The sequence below is a fragment of the Sturnira hondurensis genome, unplaced genomic scaffold, assembly GCF_014824575.4.
Source record: "Sturnira hondurensis isolate 20B ecotype Veracruz unplaced genomic scaffold, ASM1482457v3 Scaffold0022319, whole genome shotgun sequence".
Classification (NCBI taxonomy): Eukaryota; Metazoa; Chordata; class Mammalia; order Chiroptera; family Phyllostomidae; genus Sturnira; species Sturnira hondurensis.
In genome coordinates, this window is record NW_028094950.1 from 2946357 (window position 1) to 2964714 (window position 18358).

The 18358-nt window shown below is 42.8% G+C and overlaps 1 protein-coding gene across 1 annotated transcript; it reads left to right on the forward strand.

Annotated features, from left to right (window-relative positions):
- Positions 1-281: 281 nt before the first annotated feature.
- LAPTM4A (lysosomal protein transmembrane 4 alpha) lies at positions 282-17113 on the forward strand. The gene is made up of 7 exons (XM_037035428.1): positions 282-563; positions 8550-8670; positions 11945-12021; positions 12125-12247; positions 14502-14597; positions 15326-15424; positions 16496-17113. Exons 1-7 carry the CDS (start codon positions 453-455, stop codon positions 16568-16570), a joined length of 702 nt encoding a protein of 233 aa, XP_036891323.1. The 5' UTR covers positions 282-452; the 3' UTR covers positions 16571-17113.
- The last annotated feature ends 1245 nt before the right edge of the window (positions 17114-18358 follow it).

Genomic DNA, 18358 nt, shown 5'->3' on the forward strand with positions numbered 1-18358 from the left:
TGCGTCCTGTCTCTCTCCTTTTTTTCTATTAAATGCCTGTTTTGTGGTTGCGGAGATAGTGACCTACCAAGCTACACCCAACTCCAACCACCCTAGGCCTCCGCAGCAGTCCTCACCCTCACGAGCTGAGGCGAGTTGAACTTCTGATTGGGCCTGACGTCTTGTCAATCTCCAAGTTTTTCCAATCAGAAGTAGAGTCCTCCCAGCTTCCAGCTCTCCATTGGCTTGTGTTCAGGGAAGGAGGAGAAAGAAGGGTAAAGCGAGGTCGCGCGAGAGCGGCGCTCGGTTCTCAGTGCGCAGGTGCGAAGTCTCTGGCTGGGACCCGGGCCGGGGGCGGGCTTGAAGACGCGTCTTTTGGTTTTGGACACTCTGACAGAGCTAGCTGGGTTCACCGCTTGGGCTCAAAGCCTTTGTCAGGGTCCCGGCCAAGAACAAGGCCCGCGAGATTCCCAATGGTGTCCATGACTTTCAAACGGAGCCGCAGCGACCGGTTCTACAGCACCCGGTGCTGCGGCTGCTGCCATGTCCGCACTGGGACGATCATCCTGGGGACCTGGTACATGGTAAGGACGGGTGGGGCGGGAGGGTAGGGCCCGGGGGGAATGCGCATGAGCGGGTGATGGGGCGTCCCAGTCTGAAAGGAAGGGAGTGTTTCATGTGTGCGTGTGTGTGTGTGTGTGTGTGTGTGGCGGGCGGGGGGGTTGGGACTGAAAACGGGGTATTGGGTGGGGCGAGAAGGTGTGGGGGAGCTTCTTTCCAGGGTGCTCCAGTTTGAGGGAGGGGACTGTGTCCAGGAATCAGAGTGCGGGTGGGACTAGGGAGATTGTTTCTTGGCTAGAGTTAGAGGAAAACTGGGGGTTGGGAAAGGCAGAGGCGTTGTGGGCGGACGGGGGGCGGGGGAAAATGAGAGCGTTGGGTTTTGGTGGGAAGTTCTGGAAATTACCAGATTTCAGCTCTTTTTTACTTCCGTGATCTGAAGCACCACCCCCTCCCCCAACCCTTTTTTGCTCCCTGGATTTGTTTCCCCCCAACGAAACAATTAGAAACGGACCTAAATAAATGCTAAATGCAGCCCATTCGATGTTCTGTTTAGCCTGAAGGGAAGGGAAAAGGTCCAGTTTGCAACGCAGTCTGGTTCCTTGACCTTATTTGTTAGAATGTTTGTAATTTCGGCAGGAAGGCTTCTCTCAGCGGCAGTACCATTTGTCGGGATTTACACTCCATCTGCTTCGGTGTAGCGCTACCCCGACTCTTTTCCTATCAGACCCAATCCGTTTCTTTAAGAATCCTTTTTTGAGAGCCTGTTCTATCTATTCTGACTGCATAGACTAGCATTCCCTGGGTTTCAAGGCCTATGTGATTCTATGTCATAATCAAGTTGGCAACGTTATTGATGCATGGTTCGCTAGTAATATTTTTCGTTATTTCTTACTATCATCTCCAGTATGCGTACTTTTTGAAGCTAGTAACTTGTGACTTTTAAATACGTGGTTTTGTTTAGGCAGCTTTAGGCTGTGATGGCTTTTCAGAGGCTTTTGACAAACTTCTCTCATGATCTACGTGGCCACTTTCCCTAATGACTTTGTGATTTATTTTTTGGTGTGGGAGGTTGTGGCATTAGTGACACTGCACAGTTTCTGAGGACTTCAGTTTAAAAGGGAGAGAGCTTTATCACAGACATTCTTTTTGCCTTTCTCTGTTCCCATTACTTCCCTACCCAGTGCCTTGAAATCATTACTGTTTGGACAAACACCAGATGAGAATCATCTTCAGTTAGGCAGATAGTGATGCCTGCCCCCTCCCTCCGCCCAGGGGACTGTCTGATCTTGTTATTTCTTCCTGCCCTGTTTTTACAGCCTTGCTGCATTGGCGAATATTAGAAAAAAACAACAAAAGTTGAATGCGCAGACTTATTTGCTTGTTTCTAAGTTTAATATTTCCTGTACCTTTATATCCAGAATTACCATCTTATTGGTGTAGTTAATATCGAATTTCCCTGAAAAAACTTTATTCTGTATTTTAACTGATTTGTAATACTGGACATTGATCAGTAAATGACAATAGCAGCCATTGGATTTCTTTCTTTTATTTCGAATCAGTTTTTCTATGGGTATGAGACTTAATTCCTTTGTTTGCTCTTACGTCTGCCTTTGTTCCCCTAGAAGAATAATTCAAGTCTTCAGAGTACTCAAGCCTCTTATTACCCAACCCTGCCTCCCCCATGCCTAGAAGATGGCCTTCCCTCCTCCTCTAACTGAGAAGAGAGGAGGGGTGTCCAGTAGTCTAGGTCTCTTGCTTGCAAATGGAGACTTTCTCTTCTTTGCTCCATTCGCAGAACAAAGGATTTTTAACTTCTCAAGAGGAAATAGCCATCATCCCAATTTCAACTCTCTGAATGTACTTGGCTGGTTTTCTTTCTAGGGCAGATTTTTTTGATGCTATGGGCTCAGCTCATAAAAATGTAAGGGATCGCAGGGAAAAGTAGGAATTAACAAACAGCAAAACTCAGGGTTCAGGGAGGGAAAACTTGACAGAGTGCATTTATTTTTCCCAAAATAGGGAATGAGGTGTTTAAATCTCTTCCCCTCGGAAGCACTTGATGTAGAAACTTGTCACACCTGCAATTTTTCTCGTGCTTTAGCTATAGCTGCTCTTACTGTGCACGGACTTTTCTGGTTAGTAGAACTTACAAGTTGCTTACATTAGTTAATGTTAAATTAAGAAATTTATTGGTCATGTACAGTGGACAGAGGGCTGTGGCGGGTATTGAAGAAGAGTAAATCTTAGGTCACCAATCTTTTGTATTCTTTTTACCCGCCACATGTTGCTCACAGATGTTTCTTGGCTTGAACATGACGCCTGTCCTCAAGATTTTTATGGTATTACAAAGAACTTTGGAGCACACCTGCAAAATTAAACTTAAGCCACATTAACAAAGGGGAAGGATAAAGTGGTGAGATTCTAATCAGATTAAGGACTGGAAAAGGCCATTGTTTTCTTGGTTGCAATACTGCTGGTGACTTTGGAAAGTGTGGCTTCAGTGTCCTAGTAATACAGGGACTATTTGGGGAGGCGCGTAACATTTAGAAAATGAGACTAGCTAGAGAAAAGTGTAATATGATACACTAAGCAAAGGAGGTGTTCACACAGTGCATTTTGTTGCCAGAAGCTCCTTTACTAAGACGAGAAAAAACTCGGGCATAGCGAGGTGGAGTGTTATCTTCTCTCTCCAACCTCCTTGTCCCGATAATCCCCTGTATTTAAGGTGGGAGGATATTTATGATTCTCTTCAGGTTGCCTCTGTGTTGTTTGGAACCCAGAGTTGCAGCCCCTCCCACCTGCTGAGTCCAGACAGCATATCAGTGACTTAGTATCTGATATCCAGTCGTTGCTTTCTAGCAACTGCTTCTCCTGGCCTGGTGTTAAAGCACCTGTAACACTATATACATATAAAGTATTAAGTGTATGGTACTGAGTAGTGCAGTGGGACGTAGAGAAGCCAGAGTCAGTGATGTGCACTGGGCTCGAGGTGTTAGTCTTGGGCATTTTAGATTTGAATGCGGCGTGCCTGACTTAATACTTGGTTAAGTGATATGTGAAGTTTCAGGATGAGCTCCAGTTTAAATCTTGGCATTTCTAAAACTGTTTTCTCCCCCATTTATTAAAGAACTTGAAGACATGACTATTAAACAACAGTTGCTTGTGTGGTATATTCACCGAGTAATGTCGTGTATTGAATGATTGGAGATGGGCTGAAAATCCCTCCGAGGCGCCCCCTCCATTGTTGACAGTGTGCTACGAGAGGGCGTTTTGAGCATTTGGAATGATTTTAGGTCTTGGAAAGATTTCACGTATGACTGATTTTATTTCATTTGGCAACGTACTTGATTTTGAAATGATCTGTCTTTCCCTGGGAAAGGGTGAACTCTATCGTCTGTGTAACATGAGGCCCATTTTTTTGTGAGTGTCTCCAACATAAACCATCTCAAGTCAGGTAGCAGGGGGAGAAGTGAAGACAGGTTTCCTGAAGCTGCATTCCTTTCCGGCCCTCACCCTGGTCCTTGACATACTTACTAATGGCTTGTTTGTGTTGCAGAGATAGTCCCTCTCCTCGCAGACGCTGCTCCGTGCCTCTGGGCTTTGCAGATGCCGTTTCTTCTCCCCAAAATGTTCTTCCCCCCAACTCTTAAAAAACCTCATGAAGGAAAATTTCAAAAATGTGAAATAGTATAAAAATCTCCCATTACTCATCACCCACCTTCAGCCATGAACATTTTGCCAATTTGGGTTAACTTATTTTCATTGTTAGCTAAATGGTTAACATTTTCAAAATGTTTTCTTGGTGAAACTTTCTTTGCTTCCCAGCCAGAGGGATCTGGTTTTCCTCACTGGTACCTGGAAAGGTTTCCTACATGTACTTTTAAAAAGTGCTTAGTACACATTAGTATAGTTAGCTTTTTCTCATTTTCCCCCCACTCCAGATGTTCTCCCCGAAGGAGGAAGCTGATATGTTCTACTGCGTAAAATGACGGTGGTAGTTAACTTGTTCACAGAACCCTCCAAGTAATCACTAGACCTTTGTTAAATGAATCATTGTTTTGTAATATTCTTACCAAAAAACCCAGTAAGAATAACTCATTTGTAATTGTACGAGAGCAGACAACAAAAACATACCCTATAGTGTACATTTCATTATAATATAAATTTTATAATTAAACATTTTGTGGTAGTTTTTTCTATTTTATTTTTGAATTTATTGGGATGACCTTGGTTAATAAAATTATATAAGTTTCAGAGGGTCAAATTTTATAACACATCATCCGTATATTGTACTGTCTGCTCACCACCCCGAGTCAAGCCTCCTTCCCTCACCATTGGTCCCCATTTTACCCTCTTCTCCCTCGCCCCTCCCCCTTCCCTCTGGAAGTCACCTTGATTTGTCTATATGAGTTTTTTCCTTAATCCCTTCACTAGTTAGGAATTTAAAGATAGTTACTTTTGATCTTTATCTGATGAGGTTTTTTGCCCACATGGGGAGTTGTAGCCTTGGCACCCCATGGATCCCCCCTCTTTGCCTGCGTGACCCTTATTGGGGTGCCCTGAAGCCAGCACATCACTTTAATTATAGTCTCGTGGCAAAGTACGCTGGGGGAATAGTAAAGAATAATAATTAAAAAACATACACCAGTCCACAGAGTGATCTCCTGTGTGGATGTGGCGGTGAAATGAGAAAGCAAAGAGGAGTAACTCTCCAGGCCTAGTGCTTGTGGATCCGGTGTTGTTTCTTTGAAACAAGTGAAAGCTAATACGCTGGCATTTCCAGTTTGTTTACTTATATAAGGCAAAAGGCTTTCAGAAATAATGCAGACCCTGTTGTTTGACCCACCAAGTGTGTAGCACCATTCCCACGTTAAGTGGTGTGTCCGGTGTGTCGTTGCCCATGGTGTTAACACAAGTGCATAGTTGCTGTGTCCTGTAACTTTACGTATTACACTAGATTTAGAAGTAGTTTTAATTACATTTTTGTTGATTTTCTTCATTAAATACAATAAAAGGAAAAGTGAATTGGGAAAAAATATTCTGGAATTGTACATACTTGCTATTTTCAGAGAAGTTTTATACCTAAGACTATAAAATTAGTTTTATGTACTTTCTGAAAAATGCTATATGGAACTTAGAGATACCAACTGAAATCAAAAGTGAACAGCGCAGGGCCTATATTTGAGCACAGGATAGGTGTGTGCTGGTGAATCTTTAAGGTCACAAGGGTGGGTTTTTCAGATTAGTGTTTTAAACTGTGAGTTGGGTCCTAATGAAATGTGGTGGCCTAATGGAGGGTAAGGAACTCAAGATTTGAAAAATTGTGTGAGCTTTTAATGAAGGAACACTGATACTTATTTTACCGTTTCTTGGTCCTTTTGATTAGACCTATGATTTGTTTTATTATTTAGGGGTACGGCTCACACTGAAATTTGAGGTGTCATAAATACTAGAAGATAATAATAGTGGATGATTCTGACTTATCCATGGAAGAGAAGACATTTTTATAAGTCCCACATGTGAGACAAATATTTAAGAAGGGAATTGGACTTCTAAGTATTTTGAGTGTGTTATTTCCTTCATTTAGGAATTGAGTTTGCATGTTTTTCTTGACATGAGATTGTTTCTTTGTTCAGAGCTTTCTAACTGTGACTATATTGTGCTTAACAAAGTTTGCTGAATTGATTCCAAGCTGATTTCCTTAAACAGAATGTATAACCTCAGTAGATGCATCTGATTGTTCAGTAATGAAGTCATCTACTCATATGAACTCATACCCTTAACACCATATACACTGGTCACACCATTGCAATGACAACGGACAATTAAAAAGTCAGCCTTCACCTGGGGGCCATCTTCTGCAAACGTGATTTTCCCTTTTAAGGCCTTTCAGGAGTTGAGGGGTAAGTACCTCGCCTTTGAGTGGTGCAAGGGGGAAAGGCATGTTACCAAACATTTACTTGGAGAGTTAAGTATACATATTTTATATCCTTGAATAATGGGTTTGCTTTTGGAGAGACCCCCGAACGGAGTTGCTTAGGAATGTAGTGCGAAGAGGCAGGCTGTCTTCTGAAGTATCAGATTCGTGTACTGGCTGCATCCTCTCCACTTAGTGAACTCACGTGGATTACTGCGCCGCTGTGAACCTTCGTTTCCCCACCTGCAACGTAAATAAGTCACTTCACTTACGTAAATAAGTGACGTATGTCATTGTACTTGGTATATAGCGTATCTTCAGAAATATTAGTTGATTCTGTACTTGATATTGTGACATTGTTTAGATCACCTAACCTTATCTTCCTTAAAGATAAAAACTTGGATTTGCTCATCTAGAATGTGTAATTCCTTCAACTGGTAAACACCTCCAGGAAAATTTAAGCCCTGATAAAACTTATCATTCAGGGTGGACAGGAAAGAGTTCGTTTAAAATACTACTGATAAGACTCACACATTTCTTGAAAGTATCAAATGTTCAGATTTTCCGAAAAGGGGAAGAGGACAGTTTCTGTGAACTTGAGATAGGGAAGCCTGACTCCAGTTCTAGGGGTTCTCTGTGAAATCATTAACATCACTGTTTTAAGCACTTAAAGGAAAGGAAAGGAAACTGGAGCTGAAAACTAGAGGCATGAATATTTCCTTTTCAAGTGGAGTTGCGGACCCCACTCCACCACCCGGGAAATTCACCAGATTATTATGATGGGCTTTCAGCGAGGTTATTGACAGAGTCTGAAGTTGTTCCTCTGGATCAGATAAAGAATTGTCTTCAAGTGTAGCTTTGTCCTCCCCCTGTTCTCTTGCTGGTGATGCAGAGGGAAATGCTGATTATATCTTCACACGCAGGGTGCTGCGAGATGGGAAGTCTTAGGGTGTCAGTAAGTTGAAAAAATCTCAATAGGCAAGAGTGTGATAAGATGACATTCGATTGCAGATGTATGTGAGGCCTTATGTTTGGACCTCTGAAGGCCACAGTACAGGCACAGGTGGTTGCTTAGTGGAATCGACCGAGGGTGAAAAGGAATGAGGGATTTTAGGGAGTTAACTCCATTCAGGAAGTTTGGGCCAGTGTGATTTCATGCTGTATAAATTGAAACTGGTAGCTGGATGTGGGAGCTGAGACCCCCCATGTAGTCCTCTCCAGGCTTGGCTTAGTTCATTTTAATGGTGTGCCCAGTACACTGGGGCAGTGTATAGGCAGGAGAGCCAAGAGGAGCTAGCGGGGCAGTGTGCTGGGAGGGACAACAGCAGGTTGAGTGCCTGAGTGTTTATTCTGGAAAAGACGTGTTTGGAGGCATGTGTCAGCTGCTGCTGGGTGTTGGAGGGGCACTTATCCCAAAGGGGGAGCAGATTATCTCCCAGGGTAGAATTTAGACCAGTCAGTGCTAGTTCAGTGACACAGGCAGAGCTCGGAAAGTCTTTAAAGCTTTTTAGTCTTTAATAGTCAAGAACGAGTAGTTCTTTATCTCTGGATGGGAGTATTTTGAAGGGGTTTCACAGGCCTGTCTGACACAGAGGTCAGCAAAAGTAGATTTATAGTTGTGAGTGGCGTTCTTTTGCATTAATTAAGCTCTTATAATAATATTAATCTCCATGTCTTTTTCCAAATGAACAACTGTAAACCCACCACTTCTGCCCACCCCTCTGGTTATCTGCCCATCCCTCCTGGATAAGTATATTAGCTGAAATAGCTTCTTCAAAACCAGAAATTCTGAGATTAGTATATAAATATGTGAATACGAACGATTTATAATGATCCCTTATTTTTAGTTTCTATTGTGTTGAATCAGATCAATCCATTATCTTTGATATGTAACAATTAAGTTAATACTTTAACTTTATGAAATATTCATCTAAAACTATAAGAGTGGTATTGCATATTTTATCTCACAGGTAGTCTCCAGTTTTATGTCTTTAATTAAAAAATTTTGCGTATGGACAACATCTCAAGATTGTGCTGAAGACTGGCTGCTTCCTGACTAATAATATAATTGATAAAATAATGTCTTTTGTAGGTGGTAAACCTGTTGATGGCAATTTTGCTGACCGTGGAGGTAACTCACCCAAACTCGATGCCGTCTGTCAACATTCAGTATGAAGTCATTGGCAATTACTATTCAACTGAGAGAATGGCGGGTATGTTTTCAGTTGGCAGTGTCTCCTGCTAATGGCGTATATGCACACACACAGACACAACTTGTTATTTAGAAGAGGATTAATCATGTTTGAGTTACTCTTATTGCTGAGGCAGAGAAGTGTTTTGTGGGTTTTTCAAAGATAATCAGTGAGGGTTATAATTGAGCATTTTAGCCAGAAAGTGTAGCAGGCCACTGGGAGATTGTTGAGGGGTGGGTGTTGTGAACTTGGGCTCCTGTTGGGTGCCGTGGGGTCAGAGGGAGGGAGGAGTTACAGGAAGACACAGGAACATACAAGGAGGAATTGTTGGAATCCTTGGTGGTATCTTTTGCTTAGGGTCACAATTCTAAATTTGTTTCTTTTAGATGAAGAAATACTAAACAGTGGAATTAAAAGAGTAACCCTAGGACATTTATAGAAATTATCTTTTTAAACCTGTTTATTCCCTGATAGCAGTATTTTCATTATTTATTTTCCTCTATAATCTGGGTGTAGAAAAATTGTAGTTAGAATTTTATATTATTATAAATTATGTTAGAAATTTAATATTTGAACAGAAAAGTATGCCTCAGACTTTTCAGTGTGAATAATTCCTGTATGTTGATTTTAAAAAATTTTTCATTTCAGAAGAATATTCCCAGTTCACCTGAATATGTTACGTACATACTATTACAGGATCTTAGTGCTTCTTTTTAGAATTATTGGCTTTTTCGTTACGTTTATGACCTCACCATTTATGAAGTCGCTTTTTAAAAAATTCAGTGGTTGATTTAAATGACCCGTGGCCCACAGGGCTGACTCTGTTTCGGGGTGTCCCATGGCATCGCGTGGGCATCCGTCAGCCACTGAAAACACTAGGACTGTTCACAGCTTTCAAAGTTCCTCTTGGAAAAAATAAGTGTCCTGGTTGTCTTCTCAAAGATGCAGTGTAATCTTTTAATTTTGCCATCAAATGCGATAGAAGCACTACCAGGAACTTTGGAAACATCCCTTCAGACTCTTCTTTTGAGTGTAGTCTGTTTCCACTAAAAAGCCAGGCTAGAATGGTAAATAAAATGTTAGCTTCTAACGGCCGTCCTTGGTATTTACAAAATCGTACTTGAGGCTGTCAGATGTCACTGAACCTACTTGTGCCAGGCTGTTCCCTTGTCACGCGTGTTTCTCGCAAAGTCAGGGAGTAGGAAAAGCCAGGGTTAGCGGGGTTCCTGCAGGTCGTCCCGCAGGCTCCAAGCCACGGCCCGGGCTACGGGGGCGAGGTCGCAAGTGTGTGCGTGTTGCATGAGTGTTGCACCTGCTGTGAAGGGAATCAGATGTATTCGTCACCAGTTTTTATTATTTCTTCAATAGCCCTTTTTGTTGAGACAATGAAAAATGCATAGTTTTTGGTCATGTGATAGTTTGTTCCTTTGGAAGTTGAAATTTGACTTAACTACAGAGCCAGTGTTAAATGGCAGTTAATTTCTGATGGGTGGCCTGATGATCAATTTTAAATAATAGGGTTTGTGGTTAGTTTTTTATCAACTGAACAGGTTTTGTACACAGTGTATCTGGAATACTGCTGCAACATATGCAAGCTGTTTTTCAGGTGCAAATGTTATCCTTATTTTTACTGACCTTGCGCATGGGTAAACACTTATTTTTAGTGGCGTCTTTACTCCCTGAAGGAGGTTCCTGAATGCGTGATGAGTGGAAACTGAGGTTCGTATGTGGGCATCTGGCCTTCATACTTGTTTGCTTTATTGATTCACAAATACCAGAGTATCTCTTGTTTGGGCTTTAAATGCATTTCCCATCTGCCACTTGATTTCTCCCCATTTTGCTGTTTGTTGCTCCAATAGAAGGCCTGGAACTTCACTTTATTTTAATGCTGTAAGAAACCAAAATAAGTGGGTAGTCTTCCATGATAGATTCTTAAAAGCGGATTATTTGAATATCTAGGTTTTCTTCTAGGTTCTTACCAAACTGTCCCCTCTAAGTGCCATTTTGCACACTGCGGCAGGGAGCCCTTTAAACCCTTAACATCTAGGCCCCCTCCCCATCCTCCAGGAAAGGTTAGTGTAGTGCCAGGTACTGGTGACGTTTGTACTGCCGAGTGACAGGATGGTGAGTGACATGCATCCAGGAACATGATATTCAGCAGTGACTCTAGTCATTGGTCGTTAGTGCCTTCACGTTCTTGATATCGATCCAGAGTCTCAGAATCAACATTAGGTTTGTAGTAAGAAACTCACCAAGTTACGTGTGCTTTAGTATTTTTATAAACTACTTGGATGTTTTATGAGAAAATTCGTGGATGTGATTAATGTGGAGAAAGGGAACAATCTGAGAAGGAGTTGAACAGAGAACTTTTTATTCTAAGTAAAATATTTAAGTTGATACTCAGAGTCGGTTTTAGGTACTATTTTTACTGTAACTAACCCTGTTTATTTTTAAAGTGTTCTAAAATAATGTCACTATTCTTATTACCATGTTTGAAACTAGTAAGAGGAAAATAGAATTTTCTTACCATACCATGTGGATATGTTAATATTAAAAGTCCCTTAAAATTGCCGTTGTAAAATGTAAGTAGTGTGAGTTTTGTTTTGAGTAAACAAAAGAATGATAATTTGGCACTCGTTACAGTATTAGCAACGAAGCCAAGGTGAAGGGATACAGAGCAGTGAGTTTGGGTGTTGGGATGGAGAAGAGGGGGTTAATCAGTGGACAGCCTTGAAGTTCAGGTTGTGTGTTCTACCTAAGCCAAGAGGGGGCATCTGTAGCCCTTTCTTTGCTTGATACGTGTGTCTTTGAAGCAAATATACCAAATAAGTCAAATCACCAAGTTCATCTTGCCCTTCAGATGAACCCTGCTCATCTCACAAGATCCAATGTGTGCTATTTATGTTATATAGTTTTTCCTGATTCTCCAGGCAAAGCTGATTTTTTCGGCTTCCATTGTCGCACCTGCCACATTGGATTGTAATGATCTGCCCTCTTAGACCCCCTGCCAGGGATCTGTCTCCCCAGCAGGGTACCTGGTTCACATGCCAACTTAGTAAGTGTCAGTGAGTTGTAGCAGTTCAACAAACAAGAAAACAAAGGTATGAATTTCTTAGGCTTCATTACTTAATGCTGAGGCAGATTTTTTTTAACCCTCTTGGCCTTAGATTTCTTTCATAGCCAATCTTAAAAATTCTTAGATGTTTGTAAGCTAGCTTCAAAATGTTACTTGTCGTGAGGAGTTTTGTTCTTTTTATATGATAGCTTAATTAGATTTTGGCTTTTGTTTTCTTAGATAATGCCTGTGTTCTTTTTGCTGTCTCCGTTCTTATGTTCATAATCAGTTCAATGCTGGTATATGGAGCAATTTCTGTAAGTATTCTGTGTGTTCAACTTTCGGAGTCTGAGCTTTACTGAGCAGTACTCAGTGCTTTCCAGGATGTGATGCGATGTCGCGGTCACTTTTCTCCTTCAGTACCAAGTGGGCTGGCTCATTCCCTTCTTCTGTTACCGGCTGTTCGACTTCGTCCTCAGCTGCCTGGTCGCCATCAGCTCTCTCACTTACTTGCCGAGAATCAAAGAATATCTGGATCAATTGGTAAGTGCGGATGCGAGTTAACCTTTTTTTATTCTAAGTAAGACATTTAAGTTGATATTCTGAGTCAGTTTTAGGTACTATTTTTATTTTAACCAACCCTCTTTATTTTTAAAGTGTTCTGAAATAACATCACTGTTCCTAACCATCATGTTGAAACTGGTATGAAAATAGAGTATCTTCTTGCCATACCATTGGGACAATCCAATAGTAAAAGTCCCTTAAAATGGTCACTGTAAAATTTAAGGAGTAGCTTGATTTTTATTTTGCGTAAACTAAAAGACTGATAATTTGACTTAGTTGGCACTCATTAAAATATTAGCTTTCTGTTTTGTAGGTATTCGTAACAAGTAGTCGAATGCCTCCTAGATCCTTTATTTCGTTTCAGGCTAACTGTTGGTGAATGGTATAGATATAAAAATACCCTCCCCCACCTATGTGCAGCAGTAAGTTAACCGTGAATTTGGGGAGTCAAGACAGGAGCGTGTGACCTATTAATGAACTCTGTCACAGCTCAGTGATAAATGAGGAGCTCAGATTAAGTGCTGTGTGGTGGAGGGGCAGGGGACACTCGGGGCCAGAGGAGGGTCTACAAGGAACTGTGGGGTCCAGATAAATGCAAGTCCGTTTTTAGAATTCTATCTTTTAAGAATGTTCTCCCCACTTTCAGATTTTTAGCCTGGTCCATTTTGCATACCACCAGATTTGTTGTTCATTCAGAAAAAATTTGTCGATGGCTTCTTGTGTGTGTGTGGGGGGGGGCTCTGCTTGGTCCTGGGGATTCGTCGGTAGAATGCACTTTTTTTTCCGTGAGGGAATTGGGAAATTGACTGGAAGTCGACTGAATTAGAATTGGATGGAAGCGTGCAGGACGCTCTGTGAGTGGTGTTACACAGGTGTAAAAACCCAGCTCCTCCTGGGCTGGGGAGCGAGGCTAAATTCCGCGTAGGAACAAAGATAGGGAAGGGACAGGAGAGGTGTTCCAGGTGAGAGAGACGCCTGGGAGTGGGAGGATCGGGCTCCCAGGGGACTTAGCGGTGACCGGTGGCAGGCACACAGCGGGTGGTGAGGCTGCAGAGGGTCCGCCAGGGCCCGGCCGTCTGGTAGCAGCTTCTAAGGGCGGTTTTCGCTGATCGTGGCATCTCGGGCTGGGACATTGCACGTCTTCTGAATAAAATCATAGCATTTCCCCCCGTGAGCTGGTTCCCTTTTTGTGTTTGCCCTTTTTATTTATAGAGGAAGGCTTAAACAACAATTTTGTCCCCAAGGAACACTTGGCTAGGGTTTGGGGTTGGTGTGTGGATATTTCTTTCTTCTCTCTCCTTTTTTTAAAAGTCCTTTGAGATTTCTTTGTACTGTTTTTTTTTATGAAAATGGAAGATTATTGGAGTTGACATGCCCATTAAGAACGTGTAAATTTAAAACAATTAAATGAGCTATGTAGAGGAACATAAAAACGAATTTTCTACTCTCCTTTCACAGGCCTCTTTGGCTTCTCCTTGTTTCACTCAGTTGGTCTCTCAGCCTGGAAGGTGCTTCCTCCGTCGGCCAGCCTGTAAATCCTGAATGAACTGGCCCATGGAACAGATACAAACATCAGCCCTTGCCGACTCAGTGACCCAGGGACAAATTTGGAGTTCTATACAGGAGATAGTATTTTTCCAAAGGCCAGAAAGATGTTTAAAATAGAAGAAACTGAGCTTAATTTAGTCCCTTACGAATATTCTGAGTATTCAAACAAATGTATTTTAAGTGATCAAAAACATGCATTAATGAGGAGGCTTTTAAAAGAACGTTGAATTAAATTGTTTATTGTAAGTTTTTATTAGAATATCAGTTCTGACTTTGTTGCCCTTTTTGTGTTCATATCATGCTCTTCTAGGTCACCTCAAAATGCAAGTGCTATGGCTGAGTTAACATGTGTGTATGTGTTTAATAAACTTCATTTCTTAAAGCAGTTCTAAGTTCACAGCAAAACAGAACACAGTACAGAGAGTTCCCATATATGCCCTGCCCCCACCCCCATGGCCTCCCTCACTGGCCCCATCCCAAACCACAGTGGTACATTGGTCATAGTTGTGAACGTCACTGTCACCTAAAGGTTACAGTTTACATTAGGTTTCATACTTGGTGGACACTCTCTTGATTTGGACACATGAATAATGATGGGTATTCATAGTATTGTACAGAACAGGTTCACTGTCCTAAAAATCCTCTCTGTTCTGTCTCTTTATCCCCTTCATTTTTTTCTTAATAGCCTGATTTTCCGTATAAAGATGACCTCCTGGCATTGGACTCCAGCTGCCTCGTGTCCATTGTTCTTCTGTTCCTTGTCTCCTTCATTATTTTTAAGGTGAGTTTCTGGCTGAACATTTGGGGGCCTGTAGGACTGTGACTCTGCCCATCTAAACCTCCCATTGCTTTATCCCCGTAGAGTTCACAGTAAGTGGCAGTGTTGATTTTGACACAAAGTAGGGAGGGTGTCTGGGGAATGTCCTCCCTCTTGTGTTCAGAGAGTGGTTGGAAACGCTGGAACCCTTACTAAGTAAGGGTCACCGTATTTTTTGAAGTGGTTTATGATCTGGATTGAAAGTCGGCTCAAATCCCCGCGGTTCAGAAACGGACCGTCTTCAGCACACTGGTTTCAGACCTGAAGCCCCAGCTCTGGTGTTCTGTGATATGGTGATGATGGACCTTGTGACATCAGCCCTGGCTGGTGTGGTTGGAGCATCATCCGGTGACCGAAGGGTTGTGGGCTCCATTGCCGGTGGGCACAGACTTGGGTTGTGGGATCCACTCCCCAGGCTGGGCGCATCTGGGAGGCAGCCAGTCGATGCTTCTCTCCAGTGTCGATGTTTCTCTTCCTCCCTCCCTCAGATGAGGATTTAAAAAAACAAACCCTAAAACTTGTGACGTTTAGGTGGGAGCAAGTGGGGATGGTGCCTGGCCTGTGCTAGGCCCAGGTGGATGTCAGTTTCCTTCTCTGTAGAAGAATGTGGGGGGAGCATTAGAAGTGCCCTGCCTTAGAACATGTGGTCTGTTGCATTCTAGTGTTTGTAAATTCTGTTTGAATTCTTTTAGGCTTATCTAATCAACTGTGTTTGGAACTGCTATAAATACATCAACAACAGAAACACACCGGAGATTGCTGTGTACCCTGCCTTCGAAGCACCTCCGCAGGTGACCGACCTCCTACTGGGTTTAAACTTGGCTAGCCATTATTGAGCATTCTCGAGAACCTAGGTCTTGACTTTCACTTTAATGCCATGACCGGTTTAAGGCATGAACAGTCTAAATCCACAAAGATTGAGCATTTTCTGCTTGAAATCCTGGGTATATGGTCAAGAGACAGCCTGCAGTATTGATCTCATTCACGTTGGGTGTTAGGTTGGAGTCATAAGTGGTTTCCAAGAGTATTGCATTCTGGGGGGAGATTAGACAGGAAGCAACAGTGTGACCCATGCCAGGGTTGTGGCTTCTGGAGCTTCTGAGGACAGAGGTACCATTAATTGGTTTTGCTTTCAGAAACCATGTGTGTAACCCTAAAGAGAAGCTGATTGTCTCTGGGGATGTGAATGAATGGGTTCCATGAATCTTTGGGGGATGCTTAACTCTTGGGGCCCTCTGGTTGCTGCTCTACTCTGGCCAGGTTTTTAGCATGTAGAGTGGACGTGGCCCATGCAGGGCTAGCCTGTCACGCTGAGAATCAGGTTAGAATGCTATTCTACATAGACGTTCCCTTTCCCCGGGAGAAATGATACGAGTACTTGATGCTTTGACTGTAGATGGTGGTGAACTCAGGATCCAGCCTCTGATTGGTGACTTCCTTTAGCGTGGGTCAGCGGGACCCTTATACTGGGCTCTCTACTGCCTGGGGTGTAGTTGGCACCACTGGTTACTGTATTAGTCACGTGGGGAGGGCAGGGGAAGCAGAGGCACATGCTTCCTCTCAGGGTGTTTTGGTAGCCCCTCAGGGTCAGTTCAGAAGCAATATATTGCCCTTCCTTTCCTCCCTCCATCCCTCCTTCCTTCCCTTCACTGTCTCTAGCAGTCTTAGACCAGGTGTCGCAGTGGCATGTGAAGCTCCAGGTTACTAGTCAGTCCTCACTCAGGAACTACTTAGCTGACAGTTTCTCCTGCTCTTCTCTCTGGGTTCATATGCCCCCACTTGTAGAAGTCTGACAGCTGAATTATTCCAAGTGGGACTTTAAAGGAGCATTGAGCCTGATAAGAGTTTTTTTCTCTCCTCAGTATGTTTTGCCAACCTACGAAATGGCAGTGAAGATGCCTGAGAAAGAACCGCCGCCTCCTTACATACCTGCCTGAGGACACTCTGCCTTTGTCAATAAACCCTATACCAGCTTTTTGTCTTGTTTATTTTACAGAATGCTGCAATACAGGGCTCTTCAGACTTTTTTGATATAAACTACCTTTTCCTTTGTTTAAGCATTTATTTTCAAACACTAACAAGCTCTTTGGACATCTATTAAAAGTTGGGTTTTTGTTAAGTCTGTTACATTTTAGTAGGTTTTGAAGACAATCCGGGATAAGCAAGAGCAAAGTGCCATTGTTTGCCTTTCACTGGGGGGTGGGAGGGGGTGTTCTCTATACATTTCCTTTTTTAACTTTGCACTTTCTTTATATAATAGCTCGCATTTCGGTTATTGGCTGCCCTGGATACTTTTAGGAGAAATGAGTAAGATATTCAGGGTGAGTGAGTTGGGTATAAGGTCCGAAGTTTTTAGCTATGAAAACAGGAAAAAGACGCAACATTTTAACTTGACTGTGGAAGCTGATAGTTGCATGTTTCCGGTTTGTACGTGTTTTCATCTTTGTGATAAGATGCTTTAATAAATCTCTTAAAATTGACTGTTGTCGTTTTTTAACAAGTCTATTACTCTTTTTTGGTAGGTAAAACCTAACGTTTTCCATTACAATAAACTCAGACTGCTACTGTTTTTGATACTTCGAGACTACCATGCTGTGCTTTTCATTAGAAGGCATTTCTTTAGTTCAGTAACTCAGTGTTGTTTAAAGTTATGGAGAAGATATTACTTGGATCACAGTCCAGAAATGAATGGTTTGATAGAAAAATTATATGGGTGGTCTAGCAAGCTTATGTTTTTATGTTGAGATAGTTGGGTAATGAATTCATGAACAGCTCATGTTAAAATGCACCGTTGGACCTCCAGAGGGGAACCAAAAGAGAAGGCAGAAGCGAACTGCTGGTGACAGACCCCACCACTAAAATTTTCTCCTGAAAATACTCCACTTTGCATCTTGCTAAGAATATAGCAATGAGAATGCTTATCTAGTATGCGGACAAGTGTATTTGATGTGTTTTTAGGAGGGAGAACGGGACTGTTTGGCTGCAGTCTCACTTTCAGGAACGGCTGCCACCATGGCTGCCAAAATTCGAGTGAGCTGTAGGTAGAGGTGTGGCTTCTGGTTGGTGTGGGTGTTTATCTGTCTCAGAGCCGCTGACAGCAGGATGTCTTCAGGAAATGCCGCAGTGGGGCACCTTGTCCCCAGCTTCAAAGCTCCATCGGTTGTGCTAAATGGTCGAAGATACTGTCTGTGTGACTACAGGGAAAGGACGGGCTCTCCCTTTACCCTCCTGACTTTATCTTTGCCCCACGGAGATCCTTGCTTTCAGTGCTCGGGCAGAAGAATTTAAGAAAACGGACTGCCAAGTGGTCAGTGTGTCTGGATTCTGTCACCTAGCATGGATCAACGCCCAAGAAACGAGGACTGGGACCCACGACCATTATCAGACCCCAAGTGCCTTGTTACTCAGGACTGTGGGGTCTTAAAGGCAGATAGGAGCATCATAGTCATTGATGCTAAAGGTTGTCTTCAACAGATCTCCATGAAGGACTTCCCTGCTGGCCACCCTGTGGATGAGACAGACTAGCTCAGGCTCTCCAGTTCACTGGTGCACACAGTGGGAGTGGTGGGTGTCCCGATGGCTGGAAACCTGGCAGTGATGCCATCAAACCTAATGGGCAGAAGTGAGCACTGGGCTACTTTGGGGTCCTGTGACAGAGCTGCCATGAGAACAAAGCCTTTTGCTTAAAACAATCGAGCCCAGATGCAACATGGGACAGGCGAGGC

Excerpts from the sequence above, each read along its gene's own strand:
- LAPTM4A (XM_037035428.1), top strand. The coding sequence starts at position 453 with ATGGTGTCCATGACTTTCAAACGGAGCCGCAGCGACCGGTTCTACAGC. Across the intron at positions 12,022-12,124 it reads TGGTATATGGAGCAATTTCT|TACCAAGTGGGCTGGCTCAT; the intron begins GTAAGTATTCTG and ends TTTCTCCTTCAG. Across the intron at positions 14,598-15,325 it reads TCTCCTTCATTATTTTTAAG|GCTTATCTAATCAACTGTGT; the intron begins GTGAGTTTCTGG and ends GAATTCTTTTAG.